The 20,817-nt window shown below is 41.0% G+C and overlaps 1 protein-coding gene and 1 pseudogene across 2 annotated transcripts in view; one reads left to right on the top strand and one right to left on the bottom strand.

Moving 5' to 3' along the window:
- Nucleotides 1-20,817, bottom strand: part of USP39 (ubiquitin specific peptidase 39) — a 51,972-nt gene that overhangs the window by 13,830 nt on the left and 17,325 nt on the right. For both annotated transcript variants that reach the window (XM_006900370.1, XM_006900371.1), the window contains exons 2-7: nt 12,675-12,744; nt 10,751-10,845; nt 9,844-9,980; nt 8,416-8,568; nt 2,526-2,751; nt 437-514 (exon numbers count right to left, since the gene is read on the bottom strand). In XM_006900370.1, the coding sequence (XP_006900432.1) occupies nt 437-514; nt 2,526-2,751; nt 8,416-8,568; nt 9,844-9,980; nt 10,751-10,845; nt 12,675-12,744 (759 nt within the window). The remainder of the gene's footprint in view (nt 1-436; nt 515-2,525; nt 2,752-8,415; nt 8,569-9,843; nt 9,981-10,750; nt 10,846-12,674; nt 12,745-20,817) is intronic.
- On the top strand, nt 18,584-19,995 carry LOC102864433 (annotated as a pseudogene).

The raw sequence follows: 20,817 nt of genomic DNA on the forward strand, positions 1-20,817 counted from the left end.
CCAATTCCTTTCGATACAGACTCAGTATATTCTTTCCATCTTCTTTTAATACTAGCATCTTAGGGGTAAGGAATTGTGCTGCCAACCCAAAAATACATGGTTTGAATCCTCCAGTTGCTGCCCAGGAAAGGTTGGTCAACTCCTCCTGTGCAATTAACTGCCTCTGAAAACCCACTAGAGGGTCACCTATGACTTGGTTACAACTCTATGGTACACCCCAACAACCAACTGCAGAAAATATGGCCATATTCTAACAGAAATGAAGAGGGACCTGTTCAGGAACAAAATGTAACCTATATGTACACCAGGTATTACCCCCTCCCCCACAAACATATAAAAAGTGAAAACAGGACAGTCACAGTATTTTTTTTAGTCACAGTATTTTTAAAAAATAGTAAACAATAAAGAGTTCCTTATCACAAGCAGTGTAACTTACTCTTTTTTTTCTTCTTCGTGCCCCCCAGAGCCGAGTGCAGGGCATTCAGAAACCAGGACAGAAAGTCGACTCCATCCCCTGGGAAAAAGGAAGAGGGAGGCACATCAAAGCCCAGGGACTATACCCAAAGCACAGCTCCATTCCAGGCTTCCCCACTCTGGCCATGCCATCCTGTCCCTGAGCATTCACTCCTAACTGACCACTAATGGTGGGCCCTCAGCAGGCATTCCTCAATGCCAAGCTCACGGTCTGCCCCTCTGCTTTCTCCCTAGGATCTAAGGAGATCCACATTAGGACCTAAAATCACTATCTCTGTCCCAAACCAGGGTCTTTACTTCAGGGGTGTCTAATTGAACAAATGAATAAGGACCTCTTCCCTGATCAGGCTTGCAATGCCTTCCTCCTGCTCTATCTTACGACAGCTCCTTGCTTAGCAGAGCCAGGAAGAGGCCTTCTCCTAGTGCCAGGATCAAAAATCTATCAAGAGCAGAACACAAGGGTTTCTGGGAGCCAGTAGCTTATGGAGTCCTCCTAATCCAAGGCTGTGGAAGAGGCCTGCCACCCAGATACTCTGGAATAATGGCTGATTCCTCGCCAAGAAAGATTTGCTTCAATTTTACTTCCTCACGCTGAGGAAGAGTCAGTGAAAGAGGCTAACCCTCACCGAGATGACAGACACAGTGACTGTAGCGAGTGGCCAGGGCATGGCAGGGATGGCATGGGAGAGGGCAAGGTTCCCACGGTTGCTTACCATTGTGGTCAGCCCAAGGACACCGAACACTTTCAGTATCTCCTCTAGTGGCTGCGTTACTTCTTTTACATGTTCCTCACGTAAAATGCCTTTATGTTATATGCCTTTCTTTCATTTTAACAAGAACTCCTTCATGTGTCTAAACACGAGGTAGCGAATACCCTGCCAGGCCTTAACATCGTACCTGGTAGGTGTGTGGTTATGACAGGACTGACCTGGGTATTTTCAGGTATTCTGATTTCCTGTGACTCGATCTTTGAAAACTACCTTTGTTTCCAAACCATATCAGAAGACAGGCATTGGGACCTGCAAGCTGAATCATCTGTGGATGTCAACAGTGATCCAGCCATGGCTGAGACTCGCTCTCAAAGCAAATGTAGCTTTAGTGTAAAAATTGGTTACCAGATATAGCTGCCAGAGAAATAAACATCCCTAAAAACAAGAGACCCCAGCAATCCTGACCAATGGCCCCGCCCTCCATATCATACACTGGGAAGCACTCAAACTAAGATGTTATCAGCCATGTTATTCTGAGCACCATCAATGGCTGTGTTTAAATAGTTGAATAACTTCTGCTCATTTGGGAATAAATAACAAGGTCTCTGAAAAGAATCTACCAAAGCAGGATTAAAGTCTAGTTCAAAGCATATGATCCACCTCAATATGCCTATCAGCTAATATCCTAAGGCCCCAAGAGCTCCAGAGTTGCTCCTGACCTATTTAGATTCCTCTCTTTATCTCCTTTCGTAAAAATCTCCAAGAATCTTAAAGGTTAAGGAGCCATCACTGAACTTCCCTTCCCCTCTAATTCACCCCCTAAGTAAGAGCAATGATTTTTAAATGTCACTTTGATGTCATACCTCCACATACAAGCCTGCACTGGCTCCTACTGTTGTCAATCCAAACTATTTATAATGGCACTGAAACCCAATCAACCAGGTCTGTCCCTCCCACCTCCTGACCTCCACCTCAACCTTCCACACTGCATCCCGGAACCCGGGGGGCCTGCTACTTACAGTGTCTTCTGTGGGTCAAATTCTCCAGCACTTCCATGCTTCTGGCTGCAAAGCCCTCCTTACTTGAAATGCTCCCTCTACCCTACCTTCGCTTCTACAGAAAATTCAGTGGTCTCCTTCTGCATGTCCTGATCCCAATCTACTTCCCATGTGCTGACCTGGAGGTCCCTGCCCTGCCCTGTACTATCATAGCACAGTCCACCTCCTCTATCACAAACAACACTGAACCAACAAAGCGCTCCTAAAAGGGGAAAGTGTCTTCGGTCCTCAAACTAGTTTTGCTGTCTTAAAGTCAGAGGCAAATGCATGACTTGTTTCTGACCTTGCTTGGTGATCTGAAAAGTCTTCTTGCTGCAAAGGACAACAGCCTGAAGCATTTCGTGAGGAGAGACGTGCGCCTTGAAATTGCGAGGGTTCCACAGCTTTCTCATCAGCTCTCCAAAACGCTGTACCAACAAGAACATGATATCCCCCGGAGGACGCTTGATGTTCTTATAATTGTCTTCTTCCAGAAAATAGTTGCGGAGAGGAGGGACATTAGACAGAGCCTAGAAGGAGGACACTCACAATCATCCCACAGCCCCTCATGGACTCTGTGGCACTGAGGCTATTCCCAGGAGAGCTGGGGACAGAAGTCCAGAGCCAGCCTGTGATGACTGTGACAGACTAGGAGTAAAAGAGGCCAGGAGAATCCCACAGAGCTGACACCACAGAAATATCCTTCACTGTATAGACACTTTGTTGGAGTGGACATAACAAAGAGTTAAAAACAAGCAATAAATGGCACGCAAACCCCTATTCACTTACCTGCTAATCTAATGATTTCCATTTTCGCTCTAACCACACCTGTGACTAACCTAACCCTGACTCCACAGGGAATTGGAGGCTAGAAACCTAAACACTCCTCCTTCGTCACCTACTTCAGCTGCAGCAGAGGCGACCGCTGGGGAGCAGTTTCATTATCTCTTAACTCCACTCATTGAACAAAATGTGATTGTTTTCCTAAAATGTAGAGTCGACATGATAATGAAATGATACAACTACAAATAAAAATGTATGTATCTGATGTAATCAAAAGTTTTGGGGAACAAAATTAAATTATATTTCATGAAGCAAAAAGAACAAAGGACAGCCATGTGAGTTGGATATATGCTGTCAGCTGGAACTATAAAAGTGAACAGATCAAAATAAAAACCCACTATTGTGGGAAGCCAAATTTCATATTAACTATTTCTAATAAACCAAATGCTATATTAGGATATGAGGGAGGTGTGGATATAAGCTGAAATTCACCCTGAAGCAATAAGACAGACTTTAGATGTTTACAGGAGTAAGCACTAAGGCAAACCTTAAGCATTTACAGGATTCTTGTATTTGCTAACCCTTCCCTCCTGAATCAAGCATAAGGTTTTCAATAGAGAGAGCTTAGTTTCATTTGCATAGAAGTCTCTTTGTGATTTGCTCCCTGGCAATTTTCAATTAAGGCACAGGGAAGCTGGGCTCAGCGTCAGTTGTTGGAACTGCTCGCCTCCTGCTTTATGTCTGTATTTTCTCCTTTTGTCTCGTTATTAATACACTTTACCCTCAGTTCGCAATTACGTACTATGCACTGGAAAGTTGGACAGTGACTAGGAATGACTGAAAGAGAATTGATGCCTTTGAGCTGCAGTGCTGGAGAAGAGTGTTGAATATACCATGGACTACTAGGAGAACAACAGGTTTGTCCTGGAGAGGGTGAAGCTAGAATGCTCCTTGGAGTCAAGGATTCTGAAGCTTCGTCTGACATACTTTGGGCATGTTACAAGGAGGGACTGGTCCTTGGAGAGGGACATCATGTTTGGGGGAGTTGAGGGATGGTGCAGCAGAGGAAGATCCTTGATGAGATGGATTAATTCTGTGATTGGGGTAGCAGGAATGACTCTGACAGGTGAGGTTGGCATGGAACAGTGTTTAGGCTCTTGTACACAGGGCCATATGAGTTGCAAACAACTTGACGGCACATAATCACCACCACCACCTTTGGTCTATAACACAGTGTGACCTCAAGTCCCATCCTTGGGGGTTCAAGACTCCTGAGCAGTGCTGGACTCACTAGTAGCCCGTGTTTCTTTGGTGAGGCAATCCATATAAAAATTCAAGTTTATCTAAATACAGTAAGTCCAGGGAGCTCTGAGGAAGACAACTCAGTACACAAGCAACTCTAATCAGAGGTGATGGAGAAAACAGCAACGAGCTATTGGCTAAAGCTATTGGCTAAAGAAAGACTAAAGAAAGAAGGACTTCCTTCTCAGAGCATAACTGCTTCATAAAAGATTACTCTCAAAAGAAGAGTGTGTGCACACCCATGTTTATTGTGGCTTTGTTCACAAAAGCAAAGAGTTGGAAACAACCTAAGTGCCCATCAACAAATGAATGGACACAGAAGCTGTGGTATATTCACACAATGGAATACTATGCTGCACTGAAAAACAAAGAACTCATGAAATATTATACAAAATGGGTGACACAAGAGGACATTATGCTGAGTGAAATATCTCAGTCACAAAAGGACAAATATTGCATAACGCCACTGTTGTAAAACGGGACTGACATCAGGGTTGAGGGGAGACTGAGAGGGAATAAATAATGTATACTGCATTGAAACAGATGAGGGGGAAAACTATTTAAAAGCGATATATGATTAGGAATTATTATGACAAGAGTCCAGAATGAAGGCTGCATAGTGGAATGGACTTGGGGGGAGGGATTGTATAACAATGAAAGAATGTTTCTTTTACTTTTCAAAGAGAAGAGCAAACTGGGGGGAGAGATGGGCAGGGAGAAAAATGCAACAATGAATGAATGGAAATCCAAAGTCTCTGTAAAGTTTCATTAAAATTAATTTTTTTAAAAAAAAAGAATATGGATAAAAAAAATTTCCAAATTTTCAGTTGTCTACTTTGTGTAAAAAGGTTGCTCTCTGGCACCTATGCTCTAAAACAAGGTCCATCCTTGTTAGAACACCACCACCACAAACAACAGCAGGGACCTCAGAGAGAGATCCGGACATGGATAGACCTGATCCACTCAACCCAGTCCTATTTCAGCTGAAACATCATCAATGAGTTTATTCACCTCATTGTTTTTATAAGGGAATTTTTCATGCATTAAAATCAAGACCAAATTACTGGAACACACATCTTGTCTGTCCAGCATGCAAGAGTTTTCAGAGAGTTGCATGATGAAATGTTTCTCTCCACCTAAGGATCTGACAGTCCTAGAGACTGACCCTGACATCAAAACTAACAGATATGGCTATACAATTGTTTTCCTGATTCTTTATGGAAGATTAAGTTTAAAGGCAAAATAAGAATTGCCAGGAACTATTTATAGGGTGACATATAGACTCAACAACACATAACAACAAAAACATACTATATTTGTTGTTTTTATTTAAGTCCACAAGACCCTGCGGAGGGCCTTTGTCTTTAAAAGTCGGTTGTTACTATATTTTCGAGGAGCATTCTTCTAAGTGATATAGCACACTTTTGTCAATATGCTGTACTAAGGTAAGCTGGGGTTGCTGTGATGCTGAATCTTGTGCCACTGGGGTGTCAAATGGCATAAAGTTACCCACGATGGACAGTGTTTGGTGGAGCTCTCAGTTTTAAGACAGATTTGGAAGCAGGAGCACATCCACTTCCTAAACAACATGCCTCTGGAAACTCTATGAACTTTGATAAATAACGAGAGTTTTAGAAAGGCTTCAGGCCTTTTGTTCAGGCGTTCGCTATGAGTCGTGCTCCACTTAATGGCAATCAACAACAACATATTTAACAGGAAAAGGCTAATGTCTTTATTATATAATTATTAAAATGCAGTAAGATGACCCACTACTTCAAAGTACCAAAGACTCAAAGCGCTCTCTGACGGCACTGTGACTAAAGCATTCAGCCAATAACCACAAGGTTACCAGCTCAAATTCAACCACTACTCCACAGAAAAAAGGTCTGGCAGTACGATCTTTAAAAGCTTTGAAACCAAGGAGCTTAATGCTTTTGGTATGGTTTTCAGGCCCAAAAGCTCCAGAAAAAACACACAGATAGTCATACACATTGAAAAGTTAAATCAGCTTAAGAAATGATCCAAAAAAGCACAATATGAAGAATGCTATTAAAATGGCTATACACACACAGACACACACTCTTCACTTTTTAAAAATACTAACAGTGACAACATAAACTAAAAGAACACTCTTCAATGTCGCTGACAGATGTATAAATAGCTACAAATACAAAATGTTTTTCTCCCATGAAATACACACAGACACACACTCTTCACTTTTTAAAAATACTAACAGTGACAACATAAACTAAAAGAACACTCTTCAATGTCGCTGACAGATGTATAAATAGCTACAAATACAAAATGTTTTTCTCCCATGAAATATATGGGGGTTTAAGTGGTTTTTCATTCACAACCACATGTTTTAACCACTAAGCCACCAGGACACTTTAACATAAGAATAGGTAACAGATTAAGTACCAATAATTTTTTTTTAAATTACCAATAACATGAAATAAGAATGTTACAAATTACAAGAATAGGGCCCTTAGTCATCTTTCTTACCTGAAACAACCCTAAATGTAAACATAGTATTTACTTACTGTGTTTACAGTATTTAGCCCATTGGTCCCTCTCTAAGACAAACAAACCTGTTTGTAATAGGGAGGCACTCATTCCTTAGAATAACCAACCAGTAGGGTCAAAAGAGTAGCATCTGCCCAAGAATAAAGCCCTGAAGGCAGAAAAGAATAGAAAGATGAATGAAAATGAGAATTATAAGGAAGAAGCAGGTAAAGTACTGATTACATTGGGGGTAATGTAATCAATGTCAGGAAACAAAATGTGTATGAATGGTTAAATGAAAAACCAATCTGCTTTATAAATTTTTACGCAAATAAAAATTATTTTTAAAAAATTAACAACAAAAAAGAAATGTTATGTACTCCTTTACCATGAGACCAAAAGTAATAGGTGTCACCATTACAAATAATTTTGATTCACACCCAATGGTTGAATCTTGATCAAAAAGAGGAAAATGTTGAACAGCAGTTCTTACAAAATGGATAGTCTTAAAAAAACAAGACTTGCTGGATTCATGGAGACTAGACAATAGATCTAGAGTTACCGTTGATCTTATATACATAATCTTTTAAAAGTAAGCAATGTTCAGGGCATTCTTTATTGAGTCAAATTGTTATTTAGTTTAAAGACAATTTTTTTTTTATTCATGATGTAAAGTTGTTTTAGAGTCAAGAGTTACAGGGATTGTAAATCTTTTTAAAAACAGATGTGCCTCATTTTTCTTCTGTGGAATCAATGGTTTGTTCAAACCACTGGACATAAGGTCAGCATCTTTAACCACTATGCCACCAGAGCTCCACTTAAGACATATATGTTAGTTTACAAATAAAAAGGAAAGTCAGGTACACTTTGAAAGTCCAGAAGAAAAATATAACAAAATGTAACTATGTCACAAAAAAAAATAAGACTTATCTGTAAAGGAATATTCCCTGCAGCACTGAAAACAGAGAAATAAAGGTAAGGCAAGTTACACTTTTGCCAACAACTGAGGAATCACAAAATAAGAAAGGTTGTAGACGCAAGCTCCAGAGGCTGAGGGACAATACAGGGAAGGGAGACAACAAAGCCCGCTTTCATTTTTGTACTTTATACACTTCCCCAGTGAACCTCTATTTATCTTTGAATTTTTTTTGGAACAAACTTTCTTACTTATGCCTTATGTCTATCAACATTTCCTACTTTTTCTACAACATCTACATATTCCTTATTACAATAACAACACTTTTCACTGAAAACAGGACAACGCTGGTTTTCTACCTTATCCATCTTGGGGCATAACCTCAGGGCATGAATGAGACATAATGACCATCTACCCCATTTAAAACTACTGTCTAGCACATCTGTTCCTTACATGGTTTGTCCTGACAACTATCAGACCCCACCCCTCAGGCTTAGGCAAGCAGGCCCTTGAGCACATACAGGAAGGTACCACTTTTTGCAGGACAAATAAGCAAGTAACGTCCTCAGTAGCACTTAATGTCTACAGAACATTCAATGACACTCGGTGAAGGAGTATGATTTCCTGGCTGACCTGTACACCGTTCCCAGACTACTTTCTCATTGTCAGTGTTTCCATCTGATCTTACCTGAAGGACAGCGTTGGCATAATCGTTGGCCTTAATATTATTTAGTCCCACGATACCAGGCAGGTAAGTGGTGCCATCATAAGCCCGGGATAATTTGGCTTGCTTGTCTAAGTTGGCAATTTGCTGCTTCGTGAAAGTGGGTTTCAACACATACTGGAAGCAGAGGAGAATTCTTAGTTGGTGCAGGACTACAAACAGAATTCATAAAACAGACAAAATATATCTGGAACAGCAACTTCATGTAAAAACAGTTCAAATGCAGTGTGAACATCTGACCACACCTGGAAAGTTCCCACTAGTCAGTATAATGCCCACACTACCAATCTAGCAGGGAACTCAGCTCCAAATCACTGACACTCAGTCCTCCTCAGACCTAGGCTCCAAGAGAAAGGATGCCAGAAGTCACAGATCACTCTGAGGGCTGAGCCCTGGTGTGATCACACAGGGTCAGGACACCTGTCCAGCTCAGGACATAGAGTGCTCCTCACCTCTGGGTAGGACTGAGGATCCCTGAGGCTCCCTGTGACTGAAGGTGTGGTGTCAGCATCCCCAGTTACAGAGCCAGCCGTGGGGGTCAGTCAAACACCCTAAAGACCGAGGAAGAGAATGTGACTAACTCACTTTGCATACTTGACTTCAGCCCCTCCCTTATAAATTTACACAACAGTCCATTCTATTGTAATCTCAGGTATTAACAAACTTAATAAACTTTTAAAGCAGAATAAGTACTTTTCCTTAAAAAGAAATACGTACCCACTTACTGAAAAAGAAAAACAATAAACAACAGTTTCAATGTTAATCCACATGAAAGCTCAAGAGGACTTGATACATTTTCCATTTAGTACAGTGACTTCTGGCACAAGTCACAATCCGAAGTCACAAATGGCAAATGAGGGCTATTCTGGCTGCATCCTATGTCAGATGTAGTCAAAAGAATGATACCCACTATCCTACAAAATCCCAAATCAAAGCCTTACTAGAAAATGTGGAAGGATAACTAATTTCACAAAAATGCTTTAGCCTCATCTACCAAATGCTCTGAAACAAAGGTTTCCCAGCAAACAGGTAATTTAAACACTTACAAGAAATGTTCTACATCTAAATGAATAAACTGACATTCTGATTTAAAAAAAAAAAAAAACACAAAAAACCCAAACAACTTTAACTCCAAGTAGAAAGCAGCCATGTTTCTTTGGTTCCAGACCTCAACTGTTAAAAAGCAGAAATGAAAACTGCAAGATGCAATCATGAATCCTAACCTCCCTACTGGGTTTTTCAGGTTCTGCTCGCCAGGAATGAAGCCTCTCCAAACCCAAGGGCACAAGAGTCTTCCCTGGTATAGTAGGCCCCAGGGGACCTTGAGGAGGGTCCCATCAGAACCAGCTCAGTGGGTTAACTTTCCCATAAAGACTGGCTCCTGATACAAACCGTGATATCTTCCAGCGAGGAATCGATGATTTCGTAATTGTCTGGAAGGCAGTAAAACTTCAGAGTGTGGAGGTTGAGGAAGACATGGTGGCTAAACTGGACACTATGAATGTAGGCATGAGACTTCAAACCTCGGCCTGTAGGAAGGATAAAAAATGTACATGCAGTTACACATGTACATGTGCATGTACTCATGTATACCTGCATTATGAGTGTGAGTCTATCTATCTTCTATGACCGTTCACCATAACTTGGTCCAGAATTTTGGGGCAATCCTGCCCCTTCAAGGTACCTGTTTATACTTTCTTTTCAAGCATTTTGCCCACTCAAATCCTGTCTGTCTTGCCAGTTCAAGTTCCACCTCCACCCCCTCCACGAACTTCATTGTAACATGGATCTCTCCTTGTTTACAATTCCTTCTGCTGTAAGCTGTACTCGGTGCCACTTTGTTTGGCAGTAATCCTATTGTCTCCCAGAGCTGACTGCTTTCTGTACTAACTCTAAATTCTTACTAGAACTAGAGTTGTTTACTTCTTTAAAATGCTCCCTTCTACTATACATGCAGCATCTGTTTGGTCTGACTGAACAAAAAATAGTCCATTCTCAAAAATGAACAAATGCAAAAAAAGTTCTTAAAGCAAAATGATTTTCAGGAAAAGGCACAAACATAAGAAACATCAGTGACTCAGAATCTCTGTGAGCCCCTACACAGTCCTTCACACGTGCACTCTTTCTCCTTTCAGATATATTCAGGTGCTGACCAGAGGGCATCCTGTTGGCCGAAGAGCAAACATCAACTAACATAAAGATTATCGCATAATCTTCCTTTTTTTTAAAAAAAAAAAGTCAAACAAGCAAAGCTCTGGAGCTGCCCTGTGCAGAGTATTTATAATATTTATTTACTTACCCTGAAAGTATTTGCCACACACCAAACAGGCATATGCGTTAATATGGGAGAGGGAGATGGAGCACAGTTTCTCAAAGTCAAAGTCCAGGACACTCCTGAAAGAACAACAACAACAAAAACCCAACAACAATTAATTGGGGTATATGGCCAGGAAGGCATTCCAGTGAGAAGCCCTAAGTCTGAATTCCACACCAAGAAACACATTTCTAGAGAATGGTTCAACAACTGGATATAAATTATGGGAAACAGCAACCACTCCTCACCCTTCCTCTCCCAAGGCAGTGCCAAGATGGCTCCACCAGACACTACGCCCATGACCCCCTTTTCCACTACAACTTGTCAAGGCCCTTTAATTGCTGTCATTTTCTCTGAAAGAAAATACCAAACTGGACTAAAGAAACAGCACCCAAACAGTATCCCATATTATAAGACCAGGGATAGGGGAGTCTCAATACTAGCAAGAAAGAAGCAGCAACGTGCTGCATGTCCATGTGGAACACAGATTCCTGCCCAAGACAGACCAGGATCAGACCAAGACCAGAGGAGTGAGAGCAGCAGCAGCAAAAGTAGAGAACCAAAAGGCAACGTGAGACAGAGTAGAACTGAGCTTCTGTCTTTAGAGCCAGAGCAAAGGGCCTGTGTCCACGCATGCTGGGGACTCGGTGGCTCAGGGCCTGTGTTTACACTTGCTGGAGACTCGATGGCTCAGGGCCTGGGTCCATGCTTGCCAGGAGACTCGGGGACCAAGGGTTGGTGTCCATGTTTGCCAGGGGAATTGGGGGCTCTGAAGGTCCATGTGCACATTCGCTGGGGACTCAAAGGCTGAAGGTCTATGTCCACGTTTGCCAGGACTCAAAGCCTAATATCCACACTTGCTGGGGACCTGTGGGAGGGGGATGACCTGGAGCGATGAGAGGGCCAGCAAGCACGCCTAAGCTCTCCTAACCAAAAATCTATAACCAGTTTCAGCCTGAACTGTAACCTGTTAACATCTCTACTATACCACATAATCGGTAGGGGGTCGGGGGCAGCAGAGGGATAGTGAGAGTCAAGGATAAAAAATGAGTGAAAACATCCTTTCATAAAACTTACTTTTTATAAAAGTTTATTTCCATTAAAATTTATTTTTGCCCATAAAAGTAAACAGAAAGTGTGAAGAATTTATGGGAATACCCACAAACAGATCTATTTATACATGTGCAAAGCAACAGTAAGAATGTGAGTAAGGGACAAAAAGCAATCTTCACCAAGTTTGGAGATGACAAAACCATGTATTCTTAAGTATCAAATCATAATTAATTGGGAATGGTCCCTTAGAGTTGCCTGCCCAATAAAAGCCACCAGCCATGTGTGGTTATTCATGTATAAAATTTTTAAAATTAAACTAAATAAAATTTTAAATTGTTTCTGGGTCACACACATGCAGTCCTTTGACTGCCTTGCTGGACAGTTTTGTTACTCTACTTCTGTTCAAAGTTCTCTTGAGCAAACTAAAAGCATTTCAAGACACGACCTGAGCTCAGGATCATGATGACGTAAGTATCTCTGCTTTAGGATAAACTTAGTCTGTTTCCCATCCACTCACTAACCTGCTGAATCCCAAGCATCTAAAATAGTACCTGACACACACATGGGCACTTAACAAATATTTAATGTCATTTTTCCTGGTTGGTGAGGGCTGAGGGTCAGCAAGGCCGAGCCATGGTGTTCACTGATGGCACTTGTTACTAACAATGACTTTCCTATAACAACCTGGCCTTTAAAGGATCTGACCGTGTTGTGAGATGAGGAGTGGGGGTACAAGGCAAAGAGCACACTTTTCTCAGCAGAAACCTTCAGAAGGGATCATTTTAACATGCTGCCCGAAGACTTACTGCATAGTCTGCACTGCTTTTGTTGCTCCCGCACCCATCATCCTACTGACCTGTTGATGGTGTCCAGGTATGGGCAGTGGCGGCTCCTCCGGTCCTCAGAATCCACTCGGCCATTCTTAGCTGAAAGTAGAGTCATCACAGGCTTTGGAGATCAGAAACATAAACAACTCAACAGAAAAACGGGTCAAAGATGTAAAAAGATATTTTCTTTTTTCTTTTAAAAGATTTCTGGAAAGAAGAATACAGTCTACTGATGTAAAAAACATACTCAACCTCATCTACAAATGGCATTCTATTTCACAACCAACAGGGAGGAAAAAATAAAATTTGAATATTCCAAATGTTGGTGAATGTGTGGAGCAGCAGGGACACTCAAGGATAGCCAGTGGAGGTATACGCAGGGAGGACCTTTCAGAAAATCAGGCACTGTCTAAGCTATCCTTCAATGAGATGGATGGATAGTGACTGCAGCAAGGGGCTCCAGTATGTCAGAGATGATGAAGACGGCAAAAGACAGAGCTCAGATCTTTTGTGCACAGGGTCACCATGAGACTACCCAACGGCATCTAACAACAGCAGCAGCAGCATCAAAGCTAAGAACACACAGACTCTCTGACCCAGCAATTTCAGCTTTACTTAAACATCCTACAGGAACTACTACACACATGTACCAGGAGAGACTATTTTTAAATATTCATAGCAATAGTATTTAAGAAAAGTTAAAAATTGGCAAGAACCCAAATGTTCATCACAAATTTATTAAATAAAAAAAAGTGAAGCTGGGTGACGAGAAAGGCAGTGAGTATAATCAGCACAGCATCCCCAAACAAAGGGAAGACAAGAGGCGCACACAGATGCAGTCCACAGTGGTGAACACGTCCATCGAACCCGATGTCAGCAGCAGCAGCAAGCAGATGGATCCACAGGCAGAAAGCAAGCGGAACACATATACCAGGTGAAAGGAACTACACCCACAACCATGTACAGGTTTGGAAAGACAATATTTCTACATTGTTGTTGTTGTTGTTAAGTGCCATCGAGTCATCTATAATATAGTCATGTACATAGCACAGTCAACAAGTGGTAAAGTTATATAAAATTCTTAATCATAACCAAAGGAAGAAATTGTGGGTGCGAGGGCCTCAGGATCACAGTCGCAGGGGACATCAAGATCCACTAAAATGATACAGTCCGTCCCCTAAACCATAGTCTAAATCCTTTTTCACTGAGTAGCAACTAGGTCCTGAAGGATTGCAAGTAGCTGTTCAAGGTGCAACTATTGCTATCTCCTTGTTTGGACAAAACAATAAAGAACATCACAAAGAAACAAGTGGTCACACAAAGAAACAACTGGTTACCTATGGACACATGGAAATAATTGATCCAAAGGGCTAATGTTGTTGTTGTTGTTGTTGTTGTTGTTGTTGTTATGTACCGTCGAGTCGCTTGCGACTCATAGCAACCCTATGAACAGCAGCTCTAAACTCTGCTCTGTCCTTTGCCAATCTCATTGTCTCCAACACACTCATCCCGATTGCCCCAGTCACCGAATCAATCCATCTCCCAGAGGTCCTTCCCCTCCTGCACCTGCCCTTCACCCTCCCAAGCATGATGTCCCTCTCCAAGGACCAGTCCCTCCTTACAACATGACCAAAGTATGTCAGACGAAGCCTCAGAATCCTTGCCTCCAAGGAGCAGCCAGGTTTAACCCTCTCCAGGATGAATCTGTTTGTTTTCTTAGCAGTCCATGGCACTCTCAGCACTCTTCTCCAACACGAAAGCTCAAAAGCATCAATTCCATATAAATGTTAACTTGAGACAAATGAGTGGTGCTCGGTTATCACTGCTGACTGCTCCAAAAGTGATCACACCAGAGCTCCCCAAGACTATCAACATCATAAGGGACTCTGAAGCTTGCACCAGTAGCAGAGAGGCTAAAACCAAAAAGCAAGAAAGAAGAAAAGATTTCAAAGGGCAGTTCAAGAAGACAAAGCAAAGCATTAAAATGGAATGGGCAAGGACCTAGAGTTAGAAAGCCAAAAGAAAGAAAATTCAGCACTTCTCAAGCAGAGTACAAATTTAAGCTTTGAACTGAAATAATGAGATGCTACACGCAAAATCCTGAACGATGTAGGAAGCATAAAAAGATGGAAGAATCACACAGAGCCACTAAACCAAAAAGACCTGGTCAACACTGAACCATTTCAGGAAGTAGCTTATGATCAAGAATCAATGGCAATGAAGGAAGGCATGTAAATTACACTGAAAGCATTGGCAAAACATAAGGCCCTAAGAATTGATGGAATACCAAATGACACACTTTCAACAAAGTAATGTAGGCCTAGATGTGCACATTAGTCCATGCCAAGAGATTGGAAGATAACTAACTACCTGGCCAACTAACTGGAAGACTCTCATATTTGCTCCTATTCAGAAAAAGGTGATCCACTAAAGTGTAGACATTATCAAACATTATTAATATCACATGCAAGTAAAATTTTGCTGACGAGTATTTAAAAATGACTAGATAAGGACATGAACAGGCAGGAAACTGCTAGAAACTCAAGTTCGATTCAGAAGAGGCTGTGGCAGGAAGAATATCACTGCTGATGTCAGACTGATTTGGGCTGAAAGTGAAGAATACCCGAAAGTAAGCAAAGGCTTTTGATTTTATGGATCACAACATATTACAAATAACACTGAGAAGAATGGGGATTTCAGAACAGTTAGTAGTGCACAAGTAAAATATACAGACACATCAAGAAGAAATTGTTCAAACAAAAAAGAGAACACAGCATGATTTAAAATCAGGAAAGGTGTGCTTCAAGGTTGATCCTTTTTTCTTATCTATTCAATCTATATGCTGAGGAAATCATTCAAGAAGCTCAACTATATGATGAATGCAGTGTCAGGATTGGAGAAAGACTCATCAACAATGTGCATTTCGCAGAAGACACAATTTTGCTTGCACAAAATGAAGAAGACTTGAAGCACTTACCACAGCAGATCAGATCCCTAGTACGGATTATATGTCAACATCAAGAAAGCTAAAATCTTCCGGAATCAACACTCACAGTAACAGAAGTCAAAAACTAAAAAAATGCATTGTGACACGCACAACACACAAGGATTCAACACAACAAAAGGAGTTTGAGTGAGAACTATTATTAATATAATTCGTTTGGAAGCCACAGGAACAGCAAGCCGCAGCAGGAACCGCCAGCCAAGCCTCAGTGGGACCGACCCCCAAGCCAGGAGCAAGCAGGACAGTGGGAATGAAACTGAGTTTTCTTAAGCCCAAACAGACTCAGAGCCCTGCAGAACCCAGAGTCCTGCTGAGCAAGAGCCTGACAGCGGAAATTTGAGTGAGGTCCCCACAAGAGCCCATTCAGACAGCTGGAATCTGAGTGAGGCCCCTGCACGTGCCTGCCCCAAGCTTGTTCTGCCCCACATCCATGCCTCCACACCAGTCAACTAAACTGTCCTTAATCTGGAGTGCCTTGGTCTGACTTAGCTACAACAAGAGGTTGTTCTCACAGGCCCTGAACTGAACTTTCCCTTGGGTCAGAAGTTCAGAGAGAGAAACACAGGCAGGGTAGCTGCTTCACTCTCTTCTAGAGCAGTGAATTCAAAGCAAGAACCTATTTTCACCTCAGGCATGAAAAACTCTACCACAGCAATGTCACATAAGAAGCAGGTTATCCACACTCTATATAAGTGCAAAGCAAGATGTCACCCCCAAAAAGTGAGACAGTATCAATGGACTGATTTCCTGAAGCCAGAAAATCTGATGGAATTTTCTAACACAGACTTTATAAGAACAATGATTGAATATTTTGAATGGATGAAAGACATATTTGAAGAATTACAGGGCACTGAAAAAAAAAAACAAAACAAAAACAAGGAGGAGCTGAAAAAAATCCAAAACAATGCAGATAAAACAAACAAGACATTATAGGTACTGGAAAAAACAAGAAACCACAATTCAAAATATGAGGCCCAATGTTTCAGATGCTGTCTTACATGATGGAGAGATACATAAAAAGAGTTGACGAGATGGAACACAAAACCAATGAAATAGAAGATAGAATTGTCAACACTAATATGCTAGAACAAAAAGCAGAATCAAAAAGGAAGGAAAAAGAAGAAAACCTAAGAATATTGTGGGACACCATCAAGAAAAATAACATGCACATCATCAGAATCCCAGAACAGGAAGAAGCAAATAAAGGCACTGAAAAAGTTGTGGAAGAATTACTAGAAGAAAACTTCCCAGGTGTAATGAAGAATAAGAGAATATTTGAGAAGTTGAGCAAATACCATATAAAATAAACATCAAAAGAAAAACACCAAAGCATATCATAGTCAAATTTGCCAGAACCAAAGATAAGGAGAGAATTCTGGAAGCAGCTAAAGAGGAACCTATAAAGGAGAACAGAAAAGACTAAATGCTGATTTCTCAAGAGAAACCACGCAATCAGAAAACCAGTAAAATGACATATATCAAACACTCAAAGAACAAAACTGTCAACCAAGAATACTGTACCCAGCAAAATTGTCCATCAAATACGGAGAGATCAAGATATTCTCAGAAAAACAGAACCTAAGGGAGTTTGTAAAAACAAAACCAGCATTGCAGGAAACACTGAGAGATGTCCTTCTTACAGGGGTGCCACAGAAAGCAGGATGGACCAAAGTAACTAGCAACACCAAAAAGAACTCAACAAAATGATGGCAATAAAACCCTGCCTCTCTCAATAATCACACAGAACGAGAATGGTTTAAATGCACCACTGAATAGAAAAAGAGTAGCCGATTGGATAAAAAACACAAAATTCATCAATATGCTGTCTACAAGAGAGATACCCGAAAAATGAAGATAAAGACTAAAAATAAAAGGGTGGGGAAAAATATACCAAGAAAATAGTAACCAGAAAAAAAGCAGGAGTAGCTATATTAATCCCTGATAAAATAAATTCCAATGCAAAAACCATCAAAAAGGACAAGGAAGGCCACTACATAATGCTTAAATGGTCAAGAGGACAAGAGAACATAACAATAATAAGTATCTATGCAGAAAGTCAACAACTGCAGCCTCCTATATGGACTGAAGCTCAACATCAAGAAAACAAAGATTCTCACCACTGGGCCAATTGGCAGCATCAGTATGGATGGTGAAGAGATTGAGATAGTTAACAGTTTTAGTTTTCTTGGTTCCACAGTCAACACTCTTGGCAGCAGCAGCCAGGAAATCAAGAGACGAATTGCACTGGGAAAGTAAGCTGTGAGGGACCTCTCAAGAGTACTGAAGAGCAATGACATCAGGCTGGAGACTAAGGTGCACTTGATCCAGGCTATAGTCTTTGCAATTACGTGCTATGCATCAGAGAGTTGGACAGTGAATAAGGATAACAGAAAGAGAATTGATGCCTTTGAGCTGTGGTGCTGCAGAAGAGTGTTGAATCTACCATGGACTGCTAGCAGAACAAACAAGTTTGTGCTGGAGAGGGTGAAGCGAGAGTGCTTCTTGGAGTCAAGGATTTTGAAGCTTCATCTGACATACTTTGGGCATGTTGCAAGGAGGGACTGGTCCTTAGAGAGGGACATCATATTTGGGAGAGTGGAGGGATGGTGCAGGAGAGGAAGACCCTCGATGAGATGGATCGACTCTGTGAGTGGAGTGGTGGGAATGAGTGTGTTTGGGATGGCGAGGTTGGCACAGGATAGAACAGCGTTAGGGCTCTTGTACATAGGGTCGCTATGAGTCGCAATTGACTTGGTGGCACATAACAACAACAAACATGCACCAAATTAAAAGCCTGCAAAATATATAAAGCAAACATTAACAAAACTGACAAAGGAAATAGACAACACTACCATAGTAATTGGAGACTTCAAGAAAAGAACGAACTACCAGAAAGAAACTCAATAAAGATGCTCAAGAATTAAACCACAGAGCATGAGGGACCCACTGACAGAGTGTTCGTACAATAAAGTGTACAAGAACCTAAAGGAGTTTTCTCAGAATGGAGAGAATTTCTGCAAGCAGGTCACATCCATTCTTCAGCAAAGGGCAAACTTGGAGATTAGCTATGCCAAGGGGCTTCCGAAACTGGCAATCAAGCTGAGCAAAGCATTACAGAGCAAGAAGAAAAACTGTCTCAGCAATGCCTGGGTCTGGGCCTCTAAGGGCATGAAATCTGCAGCGGACCTTCATCAAAAACTTGGCAAAGCAATTCAGCTGGAAGCAATAAAACCGACTCATCAAATCCTGAGTGCACAAGAGAAGAAGAGAAAATCACTTGATAATAAAGTTGAAAAGACGGCAAATCTTGTCATCCGCAACTGGAACCAGCAAATTAAGGCCAAGAAGAAATTAATGGTGAGTACCAAGAAGCATGAAGCACTTTTTCATCTTGTAAAAAGCTCCAAGCAGTCCGTGACTCAGAAGGAAAAGCAGAAGCTCCTGAATAAACTGAAGAAATCAACAGAGAAGCTGGCAAAGGAAGAAGAAAATTATTACCAAAAAAACATGGCTGGCTATTCCACCAGACTGAAATGGGAAAACACGCTAGAAAACTGCTACCAAAGCATCCTGGAACTGGAGAAGGAAAGGATCCAACTTCTGTGCAATAACCTGAACCAGTACAACCAGCACATTTCCGTTTTTGGTCAGACCCTGACCAGATGCCACACTCAGATTCACTGTGCCATCAGCAAGATCAACGTCGAGAAAGATATCCAGTCTCTAATGGAAGAAACGACAGTCGCATCTACAGAAAAAAATACTTTGAGGAAGATCCTAGCAATGCCATGGATAAAGAAAGGCGGAAGTCTTCAATAAAATCAAAACTACTGAGACTGCAAAGAGACATTGAAAAAGCTTCCAGAGACAAAGAAGGCCTGGAACGGATGCTTACTGCGTATTCCAGTAACTCCTCCTTCTCCGATGGAAAGAGCCAGAAAGAAACAGCGGTGTTAATGGATGAGACCAATTTGAAGTTCGACATTTTGCAAGCAAATTCCTATAAACTGTCATCAGTATTAGCAGACCTTGAGCAAAGACCTAAACCCAGGCACCTCTGCAGCACCTGCATCTTCAAGTGGAAAGAAAAGGATCAGACACACAGTTATGTGAAAGTATGTCAGCCTTTTAGGATGAAGAGATTAGAGGATGTTATGAGCAAGGATTCCCCTGATGGACAGAGCAATCCAAGTTCCTCAGCATCTTTAGGTGACATTGTAGCAATACATGAGAAAAAAGGGGAAGGATGGTTGTTTGGATCTTTAAATGGAAAGAAAGGTCCTTTTCCTGCTGCGTATGTGGAAGAGTTACCTTCAAATCCTGAGAATACAACTGTACAACCGTAAAACAAGACACGTTGGACACTGTAAACTCTAAAGAAGGGTGCAAATAAAGTTGTGATATTAAAAAAAAAAAAAGAAAGAATTAAACCACATAATAAACCAAATTGATCTCATAGATGTTTATAGGCTAATGCACCTCAAAAAAGCACAGAATACCTTTTTCACCAATGTGCATGGAACATTCTCCAAAACAGATCACATTTTAGGTCACAAAGTATGCATTAATAAATTAAAAAAATACAGAAATAATTCGAAGCATCTTCTCAGACCAGAATGCAAATGAGAAAATAACAAGAGGATAAAGGAGAAAAAACCATACATTTGGAAGCTGAAGAACACCTAGTTTGAACATAAGTGGGTACTTGAAGAAATAAAAACTGAAATTAAAGTTTCTTGAAACAAATGACAATAAAAACATTGCTTACCAAAACCTCTGGAAAACAGCTAAAGCAACCAAAGCAAGCCAGAGGTCAATTTACAGCCAATAAGCAAACACATGAAAAGGGAGGAAAAAAATTCCATTGAATCACTAACGCAACATCTCCAACAAACTGAAAAAGAACAGCAAGAAAACCCGACACCCTCTAAAAAAACTGAAATTATAAAAATTAGAGCAAAAATAAATGAAATAGAAAACAGAAAAACAATTGAAACCATCAACAAAACTAAGAGTTGATGCTTTGAAAAGGTCAATAAAATTGACAAACCACTAGGAAAACTAACAAAAGACACAAATAACCTGAATAAAAGATGAAACGGGCAACTTCACAACAGAACCTACTAAAATAAAAAGGCTAACAATGGAGTATTATGAAAAACTATACT

Source organism: Elephantulus edwardii, unplaced genomic scaffold (assembly GCF_000299155.1).
Source record: "Elephantulus edwardii isolate Elephantulus edwardi_28Jun2011 unplaced genomic scaffold, EleEdw1.0 scaffold00283, whole genome shotgun sequence".
In the NCBI taxonomy this organism is placed as follows: domain Eukaryota; kingdom Metazoa; phylum Chordata; class Mammalia; order Macroscelidea; family Macroscelididae; genus Elephantulus; species Elephantulus edwardii.